A 22,874-nucleotide genomic window follows, 5' to 3' on the forward strand; every position below is an offset into this window, starting at 1 on the left:
ATCTGTGGCAAGACATTGCTGCTCGCATTGAGAGAATCCCAGTGAAAGTGAGACACATCGATGCTCACATTCCTAAGAGCAAAGCTACAGAGGAACAACAACACAACCATCAGGCAGATCTAGCTGCAAGAGTTTCCCAGGTGGACACAAACTCTGATCCTGATCCTGATCTTGACTGGAAACACCGAGGTGAGCTGTTCTTAGCTCGGTGGGCCCATGACTCGTCAGGACATCAAGGCAGAGATGCAACCTACCGATGGGCTCGTGACAGATCCATTGACATTTCCATGGATGCTATCACACAAGTCATCCATGACTGTGACATTTGTGCTGCTATTAAGCAGGCAAAGCGGATCAAGCCCTTGTGGTACGGTGACCGATGGTCCAAGTACAAGTATGGTGAAGCCTGGCAGATTGACTACATCACTCTACCTCGTTCTCGATCTGGTAAGCAGTATGTGCTGACTATGGTAGAGGCAAGCACTGGATGGCTGGAAACTTATCCAGTTCCTCATGCAACTGCACGTAACACCATTCTTGGTCTGGAGAGACAAATCCTGTGGAGACACGGAACTCCAGAGAGGATTGAGTCGGACAATGGAACTCACTTCAAGAACAATCTTGTAAAAAACTGGGCCAAAGAGCACGGCATCGAGTGGATATTCCACATTCCCTACTATGCACCAGCTGCAGGGAAGATCGAACGCTACAACGGTTTGCTGAAAACCACTCTCAAAGCCATGGGGGGTGGATCTTTGAAAAACTGGGAGAAACATTTAGCACAAGCAACCTGGTTGGTGAATAGTAGAGGTTCAGTGAATCGAGCTGGACCTGCCCAATCAGATTTGTTGCGAAAGGAAGAAGGTGATAGAGTTCCTGTTATCAGAGAAAAGAATCTGTTAGGCAAAACTGTTTGGGTATTTTCTCCTTCAGGAGAGGCCAAACCTGTCCGAGGGGTGGTTTCTGCTGAAGGTCCTGGTCACACCTATTGGGTGATGCAAGAAAATGGTGAAATTCAGTGTATTCCACAAAGAAATCTAACTTTGGCTGAGAGAGGTTAAATTCAGAGTGTTGCGCAGATACAGCATCGCGCCCAAGAGGAGAGTTCATGAGATCTACGGTGCACGAACCCTGAGAGCCCTGAGTCACCTGAGAGTCCCTGTTCCTTTCTTTGCTCCATCTGCGAGGAAACAAGCTGTTTGCTGTTTTTCCTGTGATTTGACTCTTTTGAATCATCTACATCTGAGATAGCCGGAATGGACTATGGTCTTTATTCACCTAGTGTTGTAGATATTATTTTAGATTAGATAAATGATAGTAGCAGCCAATGGAATTGTTTAGAAGGGGTGGACTGTGATGGTTTGAAACTGTCTTTTTAATTTTTCCTTGCAAAGTTCAGAACAGAGAAAGTGAAAGAATGTAAATAAGTCACTATTGGGTGTAAGAAAGCAAAATACTGATTGTTCTAAACACTTCCATTGGATAGATAGAAATGTTTAAGAACTATTACCCAAAGCAAAGTAGGCACTCTGCACATTCTGCGTTCGGCAGTGGGGGCAGTTGCTGGGCTGTCTGGCTGCTGTTTCTTCTTCTCTTCTGGCAGAAAATAGCACGTACTGACCTTGGCAGCTAAGTTAACAGCTTTCTGCTTGACAAACTCTGCTTCTCTGTCTGGGGGGGTCTCGGGGGAGGGCTCCTGGGAGAGAGAGAGGCCCCTTTGGGAGGGTCCCCTTGGGGGGAAGCAGAGGGAGATCGGTTGTGCTTTTCTGTTGATTGTATGTATTTGTAGGTGTTGTGAATTTCTGTGTATTTGTGCGTGTTCATTGCATTTCATCGTAGATTTTAGACTCTGCTTGTGAATACAGCTTTTCATTTGCTTCCAGACTGAGCTAGCCTGGTTGTTGTTGGTGGGGGTTGGAATTTCAGCTCACACCGACACAGATGATCAGACAAACCTCATGGAGTGCTGTGCTTCTAACATGTGCTGAATTTGTCACCTGTGACAGTGGCTGCAGAATGATTGATATCTGATTAACTGATGGCTAGGGACAGTTATGCAGAACGTGGTAAAGCAACGAAGCATCTCACATGTGAGGTTTGGGGTTAAGTTTTGCCTTTCTCCTCACGTGTTTTAAATGACTCAATGTGGAGAAGGCTGCCTTAGAGGTGCCTTGTAAAGGCTGCTTTTAAGTCTGGGCTCCTGTCTGTCTGAGCAGTGATGTCAGTCAAAACCCCTCTGATCTGGAAAGCAGCAAAGACAGACTCATGCTCTTTGTAGTTTGTACTCAAGCTGCATAAACAGGAGTTCATTTCAGGACATGGAATGGATCTGTTGGTGCTCTTTAGTGAATGTTTACAGGGCAAAAGACCAGAGTGACAATATTCTTACTACCATACCTCAGAGGACTACTGAAATTCTGTTGCTGCTAGGATATCTATCACTAGAGGCCTGTATAAACAAACCCAGGCAAATTTCTGTTGGCAATGGCATTGCTGTGAATCTGCTTTGGGTAGGGCAGAGACTAGATGAGTTCTAAAGGCGGCTGCCAGCCTTTTCAGTCCAGATTCCACTACAGGTAAACTTCTGTAAAGTTTTTAAGCAGTGCTTGAGAAATGCTTTACCTGCACCTCTGTGTGCATTACTAGTTGGGGACAAGAGATTCATAGAATCATGGAATTGTTAGGGTTGGAAGGGACCTCAAGGCACCATTCAGCCACTACTTATAGAATCCTAGAGTTGTCAGGGTTGGAGGAGACCTCGAGCCTCATCCAGTTCCAACCCCCCTGCTGTGGGCAGGGACACCTCACACTACAGCAGGTTGCTCACAGCCACATCCAGCCTGGCTGCAAAAACCTCCAATCAGCACAGTTTGATTTGAATCTTCTCTGTTAAGATGTTTGTCAAGACCAACCATCCCAGGTTCCTCTTCAGATCCCTTTTGGTTGTAGATAGATGCTCACTCAGGTGGCTGCTGGAGATGTACCTGAAGAAACAGTGTGACTGTTTCAGACCAGACAGAATATTGGACATTTGTGTGCTGTTTAGGTTTGTTGCCTGGTTTCTGTGTGCACACAATCAATTATTCCCTGAGCAAAAGACAATACTTCAGTTTTCCTCTGAGAGGGCTAAGCTGGGAAGGAATCTTGTCTTCCAGACCTGGCTCTCAAGTGTTTGGGCTTTGGCAGGCATTATCTGATTGTAATTTTGCTGGACTTTAGGGATGGCAGTATGATTGATGGCTAAAAGGACACAAGCAAAATAGGTATTTCTGTTCCTGACCTTCCTGTGACATTGCTGGAGGAGAGGGTGATAAATCAGGCTGCCTGTGTCCAGTATGTACTTAACTTGTATTATACTCTGTAGTGCCTCTGAGTAAATATTTCCAGACAATTATATGACACAGAAGTTATTTTACATTTTCCTCTTTGATGGGAATGTTGCAAGTGCTGCTTTGCTTATTATTACAATAATGAAAACTGTTAAACATTTCTGTCATTTTCCAGAGATAATCAAAGCAGTTTTCTTTCTGCATTCTGCCTTCCTCCCTCATCTTCCTTATTATCCTTATCTACAAATGACCCAAGTGATTTCAAATTTGCAGTTGTCAGCCAGCTGGTGGTGTAAGTTTGTCACAAGTCTTGTGGCACTCAGGAGTTTTTGACCATTCCTTCCTGCTTGGGTAGATGTAAAAATGGCTGGTGAGTGAGTTTGCCACTGATAAGTGAGACAGTGTGTCTGGCTGGGTGCAGGAGCCATTGGGGAAAGAGAAGTCACAGAATCACAGAAACATTCAGGTTGGGAAAGCCCCTCAGGAGCACCAAGGCCAACCCACAACCCTACTCTACAAGGCTCACCCCTAAACCACAGCCCCAAGCACCACAGCCAAACCACCTTGAAGCACAGCCAGACTTGGGGACTCCACCACCTCCCTGCCCAGCACATTCCAGTCCCTGGCCACTCCTTGCCCTGAAAAAAGGTTTTCCAATGTCCAGTCTAAACATACCCAGTGGCTGAAGTCGCCCTCAGAGGTCCAGCATGGCAGCTGTGCTTGAAGCACATCAGTCCAGTGCGTGCTGCCAGAGATTTTAGCAGTGATCATAGCAGCCATAACCAGGTGCTCTCAATAGCATCATCTGAGGTGAGGGATTTGTTGGCATTTATGTAATAATGCCATCCATGAGGACTCCCCTCAAGCCCATTCCTGCTTTGGGGACTGATTCTGTTGGTGAGGGCCCCTGCCTTTGATGATGCTGTGTAGAAGTTCTTCAAGAGGAGGCAGTTCAAGGGTAAAACAGGAAAAAAAAATCAGATTTTGCCAGTCTGGTTTTGTGAGAAGGAATATACCCTGAGAGAAACACCAGGAAAAGTGGAGAAGGAATATACCCTGAGGGAAACACCAGGAAAAGTGAAGAAGGAATATACCCTGAAGGAAACCCCAGGAAAAGTGGGGGACTGGAGGAGAGGCAGGCAGAAATGAATGGGCTGCTCAGTTTGGAAGTCAGAAGCAGAGTGGTGAGAGTAGCAGTTTCTGTGGTTACCAGGATGAGTATCATCAGCTAAGAGCCATGATTCTGAAACTGATTAGGAAGGCTGAGATGTAAGGGGTAGGAGATAGATTTCTCTTGAATTCCCTGCTCTTGTGTCTTTATGGAGAAGTTAAGCTGAGAAGGAACTGATCTGTTTGTTTTGCAGTGATGATTTCCCTTTTGTGCTCAGCACAGAGAGATTTAATTTCAGAAGCATGATCCTAAGTGTCCATTAGTGCAGCTGTAATAAGCATTAATCTGTTTATTCCTTAAGCAGCATGTTTCCCAGAGCTATTCCTCTTGATCCTCCCTCCATCCTTTCTCACGTCAATCAAATTATTGGTAACAATAATCACAAATCCCATTAGGAACTAATTACATGTATGCAACTTCAAGTTAGTTCACCCCTTTCCTAACATTATCTCTAAGGTGTTTAGCTGCAGTCAATGCAGCTTGCTTCTCAGTCTGTTAATTGTGCTTGCACATCTTGGCAAAGTGTTAAGACCTGGGTCTCATCTTAATGATGTTCTACTGCTTCAGAAATAGGACTGAAATAAGGCTGGCATGGAAAATGAAGTAACTTCCTCTCTCTTCAGGTGCATTGAATGCCATCTACTACCAAGCCTAAAAGCTGCACCACTCTCATTTTGTGTTCCTGAGGAGCACAGTGAGGTCCCCAAAGGATTTTTCTTCCTTTTTTTTTTCTCCTTGCTTGAGTAGATGGTGTAACTGGAGTTGAGAATCACAGAATGTTAGGAGCTGGAAGGGACCTTGAGAGATCATCTAGTCCAACCCCTCTGTAGAGCAGGAGCACCTAGAGCAGAACAGCGCCTTGCTGACAAAATGTGGACAAGGATGACATGAAGCATACTGGAAAGCTGATCATCATGAGGGACATGAGATAGATACTTTGGAAAGCCATTACACCAAGTCACTTCTTTCCTGAGAACATGAAGAGAACAGAATAACATAATCACAGAAACATTCAGGTTGGAAAACCCCATCAGGATCAGCAAGGCCAACCCAGAACCCTACTCTACAAGGCTCACCCCTAAACCACAGCCCCAAGCACCACAGCCAAACCACCTTCAAACACAGCCAGGCTTGGGCACTCCACCACCTCCCTGCACACCGCATTCCAGTCCCTGACCACTCTTGCCCTCAAAAAATGTTTCCTACTGTCCAGTCTAAACCTACCCAGTGGCAGCTTGAGGCCATTTCCTTTTGTTCTGTCACTAATTACCTGTGAGAAGAGCCCAAGCTGTAATCTTTTCAACAGAGAGTGTGAAAAACAGAGGCTGGCATGGGTGTGGTGCACCTTGCAAGGAACCCATGGCTTTGGGCTGTACCAAAGAGAAGAGTTTCTTTCAAATATTCCAGCAAAGAAGTTTACTATGCTGTTACAAGTGACAAAAATATTTATACCAATATGTATGTTTTGGTTCATTTCCATAGTAATTGTGTAATTTTCTTTGTTTGCTATATGCATGCATCTCTTCCCCAAACAGTGATGGAAAGCAAGGGAAATATTTGCAACCAACAAGGAGGAAAAGTAGTCTGTGAAGATGTATTGTAATGTAGCCTGTGTAAATGGAAGCCTGTGGAATCTAACTGGCTGACTTCAAGTGTTTAATGAAAACAGAATAATTATCTGCTCTCTAGGCAGGTAGAGAACTCCTTGGGGTTTTAAACATGCATCAGGAGAAGAATAGACCTGTGTGTTTCTGGAAAGTTCACACCCACAGGGTTATACTTTATTTCTGCATTCTGGATAGTTAAGAACAAGTGCTGCTCTGCAAAAGAAAATGAGAGTCAATTCTGAAGCTTGATGTTCCCTGCACTCAGCTTGAAAAAGCACCTTTCAAATGCTTGTATCTGTATTGCACTTTGCCTGGAGCTGTTCATTCTAAAAGCCTTCCTGAACTCCCCCTAAAAGGTCTTCCCCTGCAGGGAGGGCTCTTTTATGAGTGGAAAAGAATGGAACAAAATCTGAGCTGGTTGTTTAGAAACACCTGGAAAACCCCCACAGTTTGTGGGGGAAGTGCTAGAACATCCTTAACCAAAGTGATGTCACTGCCTGCCACTTCAGTTTAATAAATTGTGTTGTTCTGAAGTGGCTTCAGGTGGATGGAAAGCAAAGCAGCTTTAAAGGAGAGGGAAAAAAGTGGAGAGAATAACTGAAACTAAAAATACTTCATCACTTGTTATTCCCAATTGCCCAGAACCAGCAGAAACATTTTCTGAAGCAAAGTGCCTTGAGTTATTGATTTTACAGAACCATAGAATGGTTTGGGTGGAAGGAACCTTGAAAATCAACCCTCCTGCCATGGGCAGGGACCCCTCCTACTAGATCCAACCTGACTGTGAACACTTTCAGGGTTGGATCCTCCAGAACTTCTCTGGGAAATCTGTTCCAATGTCTCACCAGCCCTGTGGGGAAGAATTTCTTCCTAACATCTAATCTAAATCTGGCTTCTTCCAGTTTGAAGCCATCACCTCTTGTCCTATCACTGCATGCCTTCAGAAAAAGTCCCTCTCCAGCTATCCTGTAAACCACCTTCAAATACTGGAGGGTTGCTATGGAGTCTACCCAGAGGTTTCTCTCCTTCAAGCTGAACAACTCCAACTCTTTTATTTTAGATTAGACAAATAGTAGTAGCAGCCAATTGAATTATTTAGAAGGGGTGGACTGTGATGGTTTGAAACTGTCTTTTTAATTTTTCCTTGCAAAGTTCAGAACAGAGAAAGTGAAAGAATGTAAATAAGTCAGTATTGGGTGTAAGAAAGCAAAATAACGATTGTTCTAAACACTTCCATTGGATAGATAGAAATGTTTAAGAACTATTACCCAAAACAAAGTAGGCACTCTGCACATTCTGCGTTCGGCAGTGGGGGCAGTTGCTGGGCTGTCTGGCTGCTGTTTCTTCTTCTCTTCTGGCCGAAGATAACACACTGACCTTGGCAGCTAAGTTAACAACTTTCTGCTTAACTAACTCTGCTTTCTGTCCAAGGGGGATCTGGGGGGAAGCTCCTTTGGGAAGGGTCCCCTTTGGGGGGAAGCAAAGGGAGATCAGTTGTGCTTTTCTGTTGATTGTATATATTTGTGAATGTTGTGAATTTTGTATATTTGTACATATTCATTGCATTTCATCATAGATTGTAGATTCTGCTTGTAAATACAGCTTTCATTTGCTTCCAGACTGAGCTAGCCTGGTTATTTTCGGGGTGGGGGGGGAATTTCAGCTCACACTGACACAGCCTGTCATCATAGGAGAGGTGCTCCAGCCCTCTGGTCATCTTCATTGCCTGCCTCTGGCCCTGCTCTAACAGTTCCAGGTCCTCATTGTTTTGGGGACTCCAGAGCTGGACACAATACTCCTGGTGGGATCTAATGAGAGCAGAGCAGAGGGGGAGAATCACTTCCCTCATCCTGCTGGTCACACTTCTAGTGTATCCCAGGATGTGGTTGGCTTTCTGGGCTGCAAGTGCACATTGCCAGCTCACACTGAGCTTCTCATCAACCAGCACCCCCAAGTCCTTCTCCTCAGGACTGCTCTCTGCCCATTCTCTGCCCCACCTGTACTTGTGCTTGGGGTTGCCCCAAACCAGGTATAGGACCTGGTGCTTGACTTTGTTGAAGTTCATGAGCTTGGCATTGGCCCAATTCTCACTCAGGTGTTTCGAGGTCCCCCTGGGTAGCATCCCTTCCCTCCAGCAGGTTGCCATCAGTGATGCTAAACAGCACTGGTCCCAGTACTGACCCCTGGGGAACCCCACTTGTTACTGGGCTCCATCGAGCCAGTGACCATTGCTCCCTGAGTGCAGTCATCAAGCCAGTGAAGACAGCTGTCTTAGCAGGTAAAACAAGAGAGCTGATCCTATGCAGACAGCTTGCTATCCCCCAGATCAGCAAAACCTCTTCCTTTTGGGTTTGCTTATAGCCACTTGGTCGTTCATCTCTTTTCTAGCTATAGGAATCCATATAAAGTAAAGGGTGGCTTGTCTAGTGTCCTTCCTCACGTGTCTGTGCCTCCCTTCACCCAGGAGGTATGCCTGCACTTGTGTGAGGAGAGACTGTGAGCTGCTGACTTTTATAAGGCTGACTTTGGTGTTGTTACAATGTGAGGAGTTCATCTTGGCTTTTCTGCTTTTTAGTCTCATATGGAAACAAAAAACAAACAAACAAAAAAGTCATCATTTTTTGCCTCATCGTGTACCTTCTACAAAACTAATTTAATGCTAACTTCTTTTATTTTGCAGAGCTGGTTATTTACCTCAGAATATTCCTTTGGAGATTATCAGATACCTTTCCCAGGAGAAGGATTTTCTACCTTGGCATGCTGCCAGCAGAGCTCTTTATCCGCTAGATAAATTGCTGGACCGCACAGAGAACTACAACATCTTCAATGTGAGAAAAAAATCTTCCTCTCTTTCTTCCTGTCCTGCTCACCCACCACACCCCCACTTCCCATAGCCCTACTTGCTTGCTTCCTCCCTCCTTCATTTCTTCCCTCCCTCCCTCCTTCATTTCTTCCCTCCCTCCCTCCTTCACTTCCTCCCTCCTTCCCTACCTCCTTCATTTCCTCCCTCCCTTTTTCTCTCCTTTATTTCCTCCCTCCATCCCTCTTTCATTTCCTCCCTCCCTCTTTTATTTCCTCCCTCCCTTCCTCCTTTTCTTCCTCCCTTTCTTCCTTTCCCTCTATTTCCTTTGATTCCCAGCAACTGAGCTGTTCCCCAGTCAGCTGCTGTAAGTGACCTAGGGACATTAACTTTCTTCCTAATTATTCTCTATTTAAACTTAGCAGTTGTCAAGCGTTGGTTAATTTGCATTTGAGCATAGATAGATGTTGTGAGAGGCATGTGTGATTAGTAGAAGGGAAGGTAATTATCCCTCCTTTAAAATATTATTACTACAAATGAGGTATTTCACTTAAAAAAGAGGCAGATTAATGCATTTGCAAATTTCCCCTTTTGAGGAGCCTCATGGCAATGTTTAGTTGGATGCCCAAACTCAGCAAGGACCCCAACTGCAGGCATAGCTGATCAGGAGGCGTGCAAGGAAGGATTTGTTGTCATGATTTCATCCCAAGCACCATGGTAGGATTCAGTGCAGGTACATTAATGAACAAGGATTAGATGATCATTAAATCAAAAGCCCATTCATAATTGGGTCCAGAGGGACAGCAGTGGCAGCTAGCAGTAGATAATGAAGACAGACACGACGAGCAGCTGGAGATTCTACCTCAAATTAAAACCCCACCATCAGAGCTGTGCTGAAGCTTGGTCCCTGAAGTACACAAGATCTGATTGCAGACAGTGGCAATGAGGAACTCTTGGATTTGTTTGTTTTTTAATTCCCTCTGAATCGCATGCAGTCTGCATATTTTCAGTGGCCAGCATGCTGCAATTTGCTGTAATTTTGTAAAGCCTGCAAATGAAGGAAGTCTGAGATGCTCAAAGGTGCCTTTTTGGTCCTAAATATGTGTGCTTGTGTGTGTGTGTCTCTGACACATGTGCTGAGAGCATGGCAACCTAGAGGTGGCTGCAGCTAGGTGTACATCACAGTTTCACAGCACATGAGAGGTTGGAAAGGACCTCCAGAGGTCATCCAGTCCAACCCAACCCCCCTACAGAGCAGCATCACCCAGGGGAGTCCACACAGGAATGCATCCAGGTGGGTCTGGAAAGGCTCCAGAGAAGGAGACTCCACAACCTCTCTGGGCAGCCTGCTCCAGGGCTCTGTCACCTGCACTGGAAAGAAGTTTCTCCTCATGTGGAGCTGAAACCTTCTCTGTTCAAATTTGTCTCCATTGCTCCTTGGCTTATTGCTGTGCACCACCCAAAAGAGCCTGGCCCCCTTCCACTTGACCCCCAGCCCTCAGCTATTTATAGACATTGATCAGATCCCCTCTCAGCCTTCTCTTCCCCACACTAAACAGCCCCAGGGCTCTCAATTTCTCTCTTCACAGGGAGATGCTCAAGTCCCCTAAGCATCCTCCTGGCTCTCCCTTGGACTCTCTCCAGCAGGTCTCTGTCCCTCTTGAACTGGGGAGCCCCAAACTGGACACAGTCTTGCAGCTGTGGTCTCAGCAGGGCAGAGCACGGGGGGAGAAGTACATACATAGGTAGACACACACATGCACACAGCTGCCTGCTGACATGAGCAATTCTTTTTGTAGGAAATATGCTGCAGATTAGTAAGGATGCACTGAAATTCTTTATCAGTTTACAGTGCAGGCCTGCATGCAGAACAGAGCCATAACAGAGAATGATGCTGAAATAATTTACCAATGAGAGTGGGGAAGGGACTGGAGGGGAAGTGATGAGGAGAGGCTGAGGGAGCTGGGGGTGTTCAGCCTGGAGAAGAGGAGACTCAGGGGGGACCTTAGCACACTCTGCAAGTACCTGAAGGGAAGTTGTAGTCAGGTGGGGGTCAGGCTCTGCTTCCAGGCAACCTGGGACAGGACAAGAGGGCATGGCCTGAAGCTGTGCCAGGGGATGGTTAGGTTGGATGTTAGGAAGCACTTCCTGCTGGAAAGGGGAATTAGAGACTGGGATGGACTGCCCAGGGAGGTGGTGGAGTCGCCATCCCTGGCGGTGTTTAAGGCAAGCTTGGCTGTGACACTCAGTGCCATGGTTTAGCTGATGTGGTGGTGTTAGGTCACAGGCTGGGCTTAATCATCTCGGAGGTCTTTTCCAGCCTCAAGAATTCAGTGATTCTGGAATTTGCAGGTTTAGTCTGTTTTTAACTGGCCAGAAATATTAAAAATCTGACAGCCATTTCATTTTTAAATGCGGCTGTGTAAGGAAAACACAACTTCAGTCAGTAAAACCAGCAAAATTCATGGCTGGGTTGTGTTTTATCACTGCTGATGAGAGCTTGGAAAGCAGAGGTGATGGCAGAGGAAATAATGAACTCTTTTTAGTCACAGAGTAAGATATCTGCTAGAGAAAGTTGCACCATGAAGTCCATTTTGTGTTGACATCATGCATGCATGCATGCCTATGCATCCCCAATAATAAAGCAGATGCTCTCCTGGGAAGTCCTTTATATCTCAGTTCTCTTTCAAATGAGTGAATTCCACTGACAAAGGATTATGCTGAATACAGCAGCAGTGGTTTTCTTCACAGCTGGTCAGAATGTGTGAATGTGTCTCCTGCCAAAACAAAGCACAACTAAAATGGGTCTTGGCCTTGTTTTGTTCTGTAAGCACACCAAGAAGCTAAACTTCAAGCATAACGTGACTCAGTGTGCAAAGCTTTTTTGTAGCCAGGGTATTCTGAATGCTGAAGCTAATTGACTATAGTTATGTGACTTTTTAATAGTTCTTTTTTGCCATCACTATGGATAATAGAAAAATATTCTTTAAAAAGTGAACACACAAGAGGATGAGCAGAGGGCTGGAACTCCTTTGCTGTGAGGACAGATTGAGAGAGTTGGAGTTGGTTAGTCTGGAGAAGAGAAGGCTCCAAAGAGACCTTCTTGTGGCTTCCAGTATCTGAAGGGGGCTACAGGAAAGCTGGGGAGAGACTTTTTAGGGTGTCAGGGATAGGACTGGTGGAATGGAGCAAAACTAGAAATGGGGAGATTCAGATTGGATGTTAGGAAGAAGTTCTTCCCCATGAGGGTGGTGAGACACTGGCACAGGTTGCCCAGGGAGGTGGTGGAAGCCTTATCCTTGGAGGTTTTGAAGGCCAGGCTGGATGTGGCTGTGAGCAACCTGCTGTAGTGTGAGGTGTCCCTGCCCATGACAGGAGGGTTGGAACTGGATGATCCTTGAGGTCCCTTCCAACCCTAACAATTCTGTGGTTCTATGAAGATGAGTCAAGGTTTGCCATAGAGTAGGAGCAAAGCTGTTGACACTTGCAACTTTGCACCTGTGTATTGTGAGCTCAGAAGAGCACTTTTTTAATCAGTGGGGTTTATGGAATAAATTGTCTTACATTAGGCATCTAACCACATAGCTGTGCTGCAGATGGCTTCTCACTATAGCAGTGAAAGAGCATTGTAAGTAGACATGGTGCTTTACTAAATGCAAGTCACTACTCCTGGATAGCCAGAAATTATTTGAGGACCAACAGAGAAGCAAAAACTCAGTAGTTAGTAGCTGCTTGACAGCAGCTGAACAGGAGCCAGCAGTGTGCTCAGGTGGCCAAGAAGGCCAATGGCATCCTGGCCTGCAACAGCAATAGTGTGGCCAGCAGGAGCAGGGAAGTCATTCTGCCCTGTGCTCAGCACTGGTTAGACCACACCTTGAGTGCTGTGTCCAGTTCTGGGCTCCTCAGTTTAAGAAGGACATTGAGATACTTGAATGTGTCCAGAGAGGGCAACAAGGCTGGGGAGGGGTCTGGAGCACAGCCCTGTGAGGAGAGGCTGAGGGAGCTGGGGGTGTTTAGCCTGGAGAAGAGGAAGCTCAGGGCAGACCTCATTGCTCTCTACAACTACCTGAAGGGAGGTTGTAGCCAGGTGGGGGTTGGGCTCTTCTCCCAGGCAAGCAGCACCAGAACAAGAGGACACAGTCTCAAGCTGCACCAGGCTCGGTGTGAGGAAGAAAGAGAGATTGTCCATGGGAATGTGTTGCCCAGGGAGGTGGTGGAGTCACCATCTGGGGAAGCGTTTAAAAAGAGCCTGGATGAGGCACTTAGTGCCATGGGTTAGTTGATTAGATGGTGCTGGGGGAGAGGTCGGACTGGCATCTCAGAGATCTTTTCCAAGCTGGTTGATTCTGTGATTTCAGTTTAAAATGAAAAACTAAATCACAGAATCACAGAATGTTAGGGGCTGGAAGGGCCCTTGGGAACTAAAGAAAATGAATCAGAGAATGGAAATGTTAACATAAAATATCTTTCTTTCCCTTTCCTCTTCCAGGAGTATATTTTAAGACAAGTTGCATCAATGTATCTCAAGCTTGGATGGCCAACAAATAACTCCAACAAATCACTTGTGCAAGCTTCATACCAACATGAGTACTGTTCCATTTCTTTTCTCATTGTTTGTTCATGGGATAGAGTTATAATGAGACACTGTCATCTTCAGCAAGTCCTTCTTTCCTGGCTCTGCTACCCTGTTTTCCTCTGTGGGTTAGAGGGAGAGCGGCAAGATGCTGAGAGATTAAATTCCTCAGCCTTAAATTTGGGAAAGCATGGTTCCCTAAACCTTCATTTAGTATTTGCATGCACTGGGTAGTTAAAACCATGGGCTCTGTATGACCACAGAGGTCAGGCAGAGTACATAAGTGTAACTGGGGGCTGGTTCTGGTCCACAACCGTTCTTCATTGGCTTCAGCAGCTGTAGGCATTAAAGTCACTGAGGATTGTGTGGCTGGATTCTCGCTGATACCTTTCCCAACCTCCAGCTGCTGTCAGTGTTGCAGTGACCAGCATTTTGTCACCAGTGCATCAGGTTCATTCATGCAGGCCTCTTGCTTCCTCACTGTGGACAGGGAGCTGCGGCGGGAGGTCATCATGCTGGCCTGCAGCTTTGGCAACAAGCACTGTCACCAGCAGGCTGCAACCCTGATCTCAGACTGGATTTCCAGCAACAGGAACCGGTGAGTGAGGCTGAAATGTGTCTGTGCCCTGTTTCTCCTGCTCAGGAGCTGTACAGCTGGCATGCTCTGCCTCTCCTGCCCATCACTAGCTGCAGTGCCACATCCTGCAGGGTGCTATGGGAGGAAGCTCAGGTTGGTGTCTGCTAGCTGAACACATCTGTAGGGCTTCAAAATGAGCTACTTGACTTTGCAAGTGTGAGTGGGTGGAGGAGGACACCCATGTAGATTCTGCCCACTGCTGATAAACTGCTGTCTCGTAATTCTGTGCTGGAAGGTGGCAAGATGTGTTTTAGGAAAGGCTTTAAAGGAATAAAGAAGAGTGAACATGTCGGTGGGGGGGGAACTGTGGCAGACAAACACAGTGTCTGTCTTGGGGCTAGAGAGCAGAAGGTGCTGAGTAGTTAAAGAAGTGAGAGAGGTTAGAAGGAGAAGAACTGAGAGAGGAATGTTATGAAGTACTTATGGGTGAAGATTTGGAAGTTCAGAGGGACAGGGCTCTGCTGGAGAGAGTCAAAGGGAGGGCTCCAAGGATGCTGAAGGGACTGGAGACTGCCTGGGGAGGAGAGGCTGAGAGCCCTGGGGCTGTTTAGTGTGGAGAGGAGAAGACTGAGAGGGGATCTGATCAATGTCTGTCAATAGCTGAAGGCTGGGGGTCAGGAAGGAAGGGACAGGGACAGCCTCTGCTCACTTGTGCCCTGGGATAGGACAAGGGGTAATGGATGGAAACTACAGCACAGGAGGTTCCACCTCAACATGAGGAGGAACTTCTTCACTGTGAGGGTCTCAGAGCCCTGGAGCAGGCTGCCCAGAGAGATTGTGGAATCTCTTTTTGTGGAGCCTTTCCAGCCCTGTCTGGATGTGTTTCTGTGCTGGATTCTGTGGTCCTGCTCTGGCAGGGGGGTTGGTCTGGAAGATCTCCAGAGGTCCCTTCCAAGCCCTAACATCCTGGGATCTGTGAATATGGTTCAGGAATACATGGGAAAGCACCCACAAGGTTTCATAGAGGGGATATGATAGCTGAGCTTTTGAGTGTTAGCAGCAGGCAATGGTTTGGCAGCAGGTGTGTAAGTTGAGCTGACCAGACAGGTTTGTTCAGGTGAGGAAAGAGGTCACAGGCTGTGGATGGTGTATGGAATTTATCTTTTAAAGGCAGGCATCTAAGGAATGTTGAATTACTGAAAACACCACGTATGTGGTGATCTGTGGCCAACGAGTACAGAGTGTGGATTAAGAGCACAACTTCTTGGGAAAGAATGATGGATTTTCAAACTTGGGGGAGTGTGGGAGTAGAAGGTTTTGGGTCAGTTCATCACCTGAGATGTTGATTTAAAGGAAAATGTTTTGCTTTCAACTAACACAGAAAAAGAGAGAAAAAAATCCTGTATTTTAAGTCCCAGTCTTGTATTAGCTCTGCAAAAGGATCTCTATGGACATACTGCATGCAGCTTTTTTCAGAGACAGCTTGGGCCAGCCAGGTGTTTGCTTACAATCAGAATATGTCTGTCTGTCTGTCTGTCTGTCTTTGTAACCTTTACAGGCATACCCAGTTACATAATCACCCAAGTGCCTTTTAAAGCCAGCTGTGAGATGAGCATGAATGGAAATTGAATTTCTAGATGACTTCAAAACCTCTGGAAAAAATATTATTTTGAAACTGTGACTTGGTACCTTTAAATCAGATGTGTGTGAGGGGGAAGGGTTTCCTTGTGTGAGATGATATTTACTATGAAATATGTACCCTGGGGTTTTTATAGAAATTCTTATCATCAGCAGCAACAATCAGTGTGAAGTTATTCAAAGAGGAGATTAAAGAGAAAGCATCATTGGAAATAATCTGCAAAAGTAATTTGCTTAGATATTCATTTTCAGAATTAGTTAATCAAACCTAGTGCTGTCTATTAAGATGCACAGCAGTAGATTATTCAGTGTTGCAAAACTGTCACCCTGCAAAGCTTTCTCTTACCCTGTGTCTTCAGCCCTCCCAATGAGAATGAAGAAGTTGAAAAAATGATAAAAGCTTAGTGTTTTAGTAACAACAGCAAGAGAAGACAAGCATAAATTTCAGGAACCATCTTAAGTCCTTTCTCTTGGGCCATTCGTGGGAGCACAGGGTTGCAGCCTAGGACAAAAGTGATGACAAAAGCATCACAGCAGGGCAGAGGAAGAGAATAGCTACAAGGTGACAGCAGTGCCTTGCTCCACAAGAGCTGCACCATGCTGAAAAAGAGCAACAAATAATGGCACTGCAGAATGCAACTGAGAGTCAGCTGGAAGGGCTACAAAAGGCAGAGACATGGTTTTATTTGTTTCTTTAAAGGAAGTTGTAGTCAGGTGGGGCTCAGGCTCTGCTCCCAGGCAACCTGGGACAGGACAAGAGGGCATGGCCTGAAGCTGTGCCAGGGGAGGGTTAGGTTGGATGTTAGGAAGCACTTCCTGCTGGAAAGGGGAATTAGAGACTGGGATGGACTGCCCAGGGAGGTGGTGGAGTCACCGTCCCTGGAGGTGTTTAAGAAAAGCTTGGCTGTGACACTCACTGCCATGGTTTAGCTGATGTGGTGGTGTTAGGTCATAGGCTGGGCTTGGTGATCCCAGAGGTCTGTTCCAGCCTCAGTAATTCTGTGATTGTGTGTGATTTTAAGATTCTAGGATTTGCTCAGTTCCCCACCCCAGAAGGTACCAGCTGCTGTTCTCAGAGCAGTCTCAGGTACTGAATGTCACTACCAGATGAGCAGACTCATTTTCTGTCTCCTTGCATTGAAATGACATTGCAAAGGCTACTAGCAGCTTGGTGGACATAACATCAGGTTGTGTTCCACAGTACCAACATTTCTCAGGGCCTGTCAGGCTCTCTCAGGAATGCTCAGATCCCTGCAGCAGCACAGGTACCTCTCTCGCCTTTGCTCACTTTAAACCAATGCAGTCTGAAACCTGAAAATAACCCAGGGGCTGTTTTCCCTGATTTTCCAGTAAGAAAATGATGTTAATTCTGCCTTCAGAATCTCATTACCATGGTGTTTGAGTCATGCTTCTGCCTCTTTCAGCACTTCAGAGACAATAGCTAGCTCAGATGTAAAGGGCAAGCTGGTAAGGGCAGGATGCTTGCAGAGAGCACATCCAGCAGGTGCCTTGCTACATCCTGTCTCATCAGGCAGCTGTTCTGCTCACTTTGATGTCCTTAACAGCTCTTTGTCAATTTCTGCATACATCCACCTCAGGATCTGTAGGAATCCCTCAAACCCTGTTTCCTCTGAAAGAAGGGGGTTGGAAGTAGATGATCCTTGAGGTCCCTTCCAACCCTGACAATTCTATGATTCTAAGCTCATGCTGCTTATCTTTCTGCAGACTTCTCTGGCAACCCTAAGGAAAGCTGATGGCAGGTACCAAATCCATATCTGTTCTTGCCTGTTCCACTCCTTGTGAGCAATGGGTAAAGTTCCATCTTCTGAAAGCTGCTGTAAAAGTTCTTGTAGCTGCCCTTCCGTCTTCTGAAACAGAACGAAGACATTGGCTGATGCCTTGCAGAACGCCTGACCTTGGTGGGTTTGCTTACCTGGAGCACAAAGATAGAGTTCCAGAGAGCTGAGAGATCTTCCTGTACACAGGCATAATCTGAGCTTGCCTGTGAGAATAAAAACAAAGGCTAATTTGCAACCTTTCCACCTACCCACTCCTCAAAACCTCACCCTGGCAATGAGATGTTGCATGCAATGAGCTAATTCACAAGCAGTGTGTGCTGCAAGGAACACAAATCCTTCAAAGCAGTAGACTCCAAATGAGACTCTGGAATTAGGTTTGTTTCCTAAGATTGTAATCAACACAAAATTAGGGTAGGATTAAACTAATTGGTGGTATTACATAACACATAAATACAAAGGTTGTAAATCGTGTGCAGGAGGTTTTGGGTTCTCTGGCAGTTACTGCAGTTAAAGTTTAGCTAAAGCATAACAGAGAAGGGGAAATTAATAATACTCTGCAAATGCTAAACTTCTGAGCTCTTTAGCTGTGTTGTTAATCTGTGGCTTTTTAGAAGTTCTTCTGAAGTGCTTTTTTTCCTGCTTTACTTGTGGCATTTAATTATGGATCAAATGTTGGGTGATAAACAAATAGAGTAACATCTAACTCTTGTTTTATCAAGCAGAAGCCTGCAGTTGCTTTGGCTTTTAGTGAGTGTATTTTGTCTGGTAGGTCCAGAAATTAATTACCATCTACTCTACACTGTAGGGGATAGAAATAATAATAATAATCAGTTACTGTTTGTAATTACATGTTCTTTACTCTGCAAGCAATTTGCCACCAAGTAAAATAATGGTCATTCACAGCACAAAGCTGGGGATTCTCTTGATATTTCCAGCACTGGTTGAAAGAAGCCATTAGGTTTCCAACTGGAGCACTGCAGGTTTTCTTATGGAATTAGTCATAAACCCCAACACATGCACCTGCATCATTTGCCTCCATGCATCAAACTGGAAGGCAGCAAAGAGACTTGGAGGCTTTCTAAAGTGCCTTAGGTGTTGCAGTGCTTCAGTTTTAGCTGCCTGGTCACAGAGCAGAATCACAGAATAACAGAATGTCAGGGGCTGGAAGGGACCTCCAAAGCTCATCCAGTCCAAGCCCCCTGCCAGAGCAGCAGCACCCAGAGCAGATCACACAGGAACACATCCAGGCAGGTCTTGAGTATCTCCAGAGAGGGAGAGTCCACAACCTCCCTGGGCAGCTTGTTCTAGTCTTCTGGCACCCTCATAGAGAAAAAATTCTTCCTCCTGTTTCCATGGAACTTCCTATGCCTCAACTTCCACCACTGCCCCTTGTGCTGTCCTTGGGCATCACCCAGCAGAGCCTGGCTCCAGCCTCTGGGCACTCACCCTGCACATCTTTATCAACAGCAATGAGGTCACCTCTCAGACTCCTCCTCTCCAAGCCACAGAGCCCTCAGCTCCCTTAGACTCTCCTCATAAGGAAGATGTTCCACTCCCTTCAGCATCTTTATGGCTCTGTGCTGGACTCTTTCAAGCAGTTCCCTGAGGTACTTCTTGACCTGAGTGCCCCAGAACTGGACACAGTATTCCAGATGTGGCCTGACCTGATGCTAATCTGATGCTTGGAGTTACACTTCCTACAAGGGGGTTTGGGAGGCTCTAAATGAAGTTGATGTCAGTCACTGTGCTGAGTAAAGAGCCTCTTGACACACAACTGTGGAGAGTGGGTCCAGCACTATAGGTAAAAAGATACCTCTGGCAAATGGGTATGTAAAAGCCAATCACAGAGTTAGGGGTCCTTGCAAAAAATGCCTTCCAGGAGTGTAACTAAAGCAGGGAGAGGTCTTCTTTTCTTTTCAAACAGAGCTGGCAGAGAAGCTGTTCCTCAGAGCCCTTTTCAACAGTTGTTCGGAGTTTGTGGGAGAGCCTTAGTTTGGTACTGCAGCCCTGCATCTGCCCCATGCAAAGACCACCCTGATCACCTCTCTGTGAGGTGTTTGGGACTGTGGTAATACTCTGCAACACACTTGGTTCCTCTAGGGGAAGCTCAGCCTCTGGGATTTACTTCATTAGCAAAAGAAGTCCTGTAGTTTTGCAGACTAAAGGTGAGAGCATTCATCCGAGGGAGGCCTGAGTACCACGACTGCCACAATCAGTTAGTGTGCAAAGGACTTGCAGTGGCACTGCCCACTGCCACTTTTGCAAAGTGAAACACAATGCTAAAGGCAGGAACAGAAGTCTAAAAAGTGGCTCTACAGGAGCAAAGCAAACACAAGCAGAGGAGGCTGTGAGGAGACATCGAGCCGTAGTGGTCTAGCAATCCATACAGTGTTTTAGTCCTGGCAATAGTTAAAAGACAAATTATTATTATTTATTTCAGATTAAAATCTGAGGTTGGACTTCAAGGTATGCCTCACAATCTGTTTAATCAATACATTTAAGTCATTTTGCTCTTTTTTAGAAGTCTAAGGTCTGCATATTTTGCTTGAAAGTCTGCATTGACTTCTGGCTTGAGAGTTGATTCCAAGGCAAACATTTTCACTCTGTTTAGTTGGGATATATGCTGCTCTTTTCTGGATCAATGGAGACACTGGAGGCTTCCAAAGCTAATGTGAAACATTTCCCTCCTAGTTTGAGGGGGTAAGGGTTACTGGGATTCAGTTAACAGCAGAAGATAGAAGCTACTGCTGGCTGAAAATTAAGATGTTTTCTTCTGCCTTCATTTAACTGAGCTCAGCCCTGTGAAGCTCTCTCATGTGTGAAGAAATACATTATTCACAGTCCTTAGATATAACAGTAGAGTGGTTCAGCCTAAAAAATTAACAGAATTACCACACAATGCCTGTCTGAGCTCGAGAATCAGCCTTATTAACCCCTTTAACCTTCCCTGCATGCCTGTTCGGAAAGAACAAAACATCTTTCTGGGAGGGTTAGCTTCTTCAGGTTGTCTGCCTTGGCTAGAACAAGTAAACAAAGTATTTCTGAGGTGCAGGAAGGGATGTGTGCAGACCTGCAGGCTGTGAACTCCTGACAGGAGATGCCATAGCAGCAGGTAACATATGACTGATGGCTGAAAGCTGAACTTCTCCATAGGCATAGGGGTGCTCTTGCAGACCTCTCAGTGGGTGCAAGTGTGGTTTGCTTCCAGCTCCTACTACCACCCAGGAGCTACAGGTTGCCATGTAGATGGTTCTGCTGGCAGAGCAGGCTGGGGAGGTGTGCTTGTGCAGGCGAAGTTGGAAGGGGATAGAGTGAACATGGGAGAGTTGAGAGAGCTGATTGTGCCCTCTGTGGAAAAATGAGTGCTTTCCCTCTGCTCTGCCCTGGTGAGGTCCCACCTGGAATATTACATCCAGTTCTGGGCTCCCCAGTTGAAGAGAGACAGAGATCTGCTGGAGAGAGTCCAAGGGAGGGCTACAATCAGTGTCAACTCCAGCACAGGAGGTTCCACCTCAACATGAAGAAGAACTTCTTCACTGTGAGGGTTCCAGAGCACTGGAACAGGCTGCCCAGAGAGGTTGTGGAGTCTCCTTCTCTGGAGCCTTTCCAGCCCTGTCTGGATGTGTTCCTGTGTGCCCTGTGCTGGATTCTCTGGTCCTGCTCTGTCAGGGGGGTTGGACTGGAAGATCTCCAGAGGTCCCTTCCAACCCCTAACATCCTGGGATCCTTGTATTCTGTTTCTGTTATTAGAGCTGAGGCGATGCAGTTCTTTTGCTAACATGCAGCAGTGACCACTGAAAGCTGACAGTGCTGCATCAGACAATTAAGCAGTGATGTTTCTTTAAGATATTCTTGGGCTGCCTGGGAGGCCCCTAGCTAGTCATAGCCACTTCAGTTTGCTCTTCCTTCCTTAGAAGTGTAACCATTGCCATTTATTGTTTGTTGTCTTCTACATGGAAACAAAGTGACTTGATTAATTGCCTTAATACCCCTAGAAAATTTACAGTAAGTATGTTTGGTTCATCTGGGCTTCACATCACTGTGGGGTTGATGGTAGGTTTAATGCAGTTTTGATTGGTCACTGTCACCCTTCTGCCACAAGCACTCTGCTTGGTTTCATTTACTTGGAATAATTCTGCCTTGCAGATATCAGCTGGGGAGAAAAAAGGAGAAATCCAATACTTTGCCACATTAAACTTGTGTAAAGTGAGGATTTAATTCTGATTTGGTGCCTCTTGTCCTTGCACTTGCTATGCTGTGGTGTTGATAACCATCTGCTAATCTTTGCTCAGCAGAGTTGACCTTACAGTGCTATTTGGTCTCTAGAGCTCATCTTCACTATTTAGCTTCTTTATCATTTTTTTTCCTTTGGGGGTGTGGGGTATGGCTACTCCTCTGTGTTCTTTTCCTGCTTTAAGGAAAGCAATGCTCAGATGATCAGGTGGTGGCCACAGTGAAGGGCAGGCTGCTGCACTGACTTCAACTGAGATCAGCATTCATTATGCAGCCCAGGGTTAATGAATGTTAGAATCATAGAATTGTCAGGGCTGGAAAGGACTTCAAACATCACCCAGTTCCAACCCCCCTGCCATGGGCAGGGACACCTCACACTACAGCAGGTTCCTAAGAGCCACATCCAGCCTGGCTGCAGAAACCTCCAGGGATGAGGCTTCACCACCTCCCTGGGCAACCTGTGCCAGTGTCTCACCACCCTCATGGGGAAGAACTTCTTCCTAAGGTCTAGTCTCAATCTCCCCTCCTCTAGCTTGGATCCATTCCCCCCCAGTCCTATCACTCCCTGACACCGTAAAAAGTCCCTCCCCAGCTTTCTTGTAGCCCCCTTCAGATACTGGAAGGCCACAAGAAGGTCTCCTGGGAGCCTTCTCTTCTCCAGACTGAACAACCCCAACTCTCTCAGCCTGTCCTCACAGGAGACAGTGACCTGTCTTCTCTGGACACATTCTACCATGTCCAGACCTTTCTTTTAACAGGGGCTCCAGAACTGGACACAGTGCTCCAGGTGGGGGTTTCAGCAGATAGTGTAGAGGGAGAGAATCACCTCCCTTGCCCTGCTGGCCACATTTCTGGCACAGGGGGAATTAGGAAGTAAGAGGATGGAGAAGAGAAGCCTCTGAGGAGACCTTCTTGTGGCCTTCCAGTATCTGAAGGGGGCTACAAGAAAGCTGGGGAGGGACTTTTTAGGGTGTCAGGGAGTGATAGGGCTGGGAGGGGATAGAACAAAACTAGAAATGGGGAGATTCAGATTGGATGTGAGGAAGAAATTCTTCCTCATGAGGGTGGTGAGACACTGGCACAGGTTGCCCAGGGAAGTGGTGGAAGCCTCATCCCTGGAGGTGTTTAAGGCCAGGCTGGATGTGGC

At 46.2% G+C, this 22,874-nt stretch overlaps 1 protein-coding gene across 1 annotated transcript in view; it reads left to right on the forward strand.

The window, feature by feature from the left end:
* TRHDE (thyrotropin releasing hormone degrading enzyme) overlaps positions 1-22,874 on the forward strand; it is a 287,610-nt gene that overhangs the window by 244,960 nt on the left and 19,776 nt on the right. Inside the window, exons 13-15 of the mRNA XM_054399685.1 lie at positions 8,788-8,935; positions 13,397-13,494; positions 13,971-14,078. Coding sequence (XP_054255660.1) covers positions 8,788-8,935; positions 13,397-13,494; positions 13,971-14,078 — 354 coding nt within the window. The remainder of the gene's footprint in view (positions 1-8,787; positions 8,936-13,396; positions 13,495-13,970; positions 14,079-22,874) is intronic.

This window comes from Indicator indicator, chromosome 3, assembly GCF_027791375.1.
Source record: "Indicator indicator isolate 239-I01 chromosome 3, UM_Iind_1.1, whole genome shotgun sequence".
NCBI classification, from domain to species: domain Eukaryota; kingdom Metazoa; phylum Chordata; class Aves; order Piciformes; family Indicatoridae; genus Indicator; species Indicator indicator.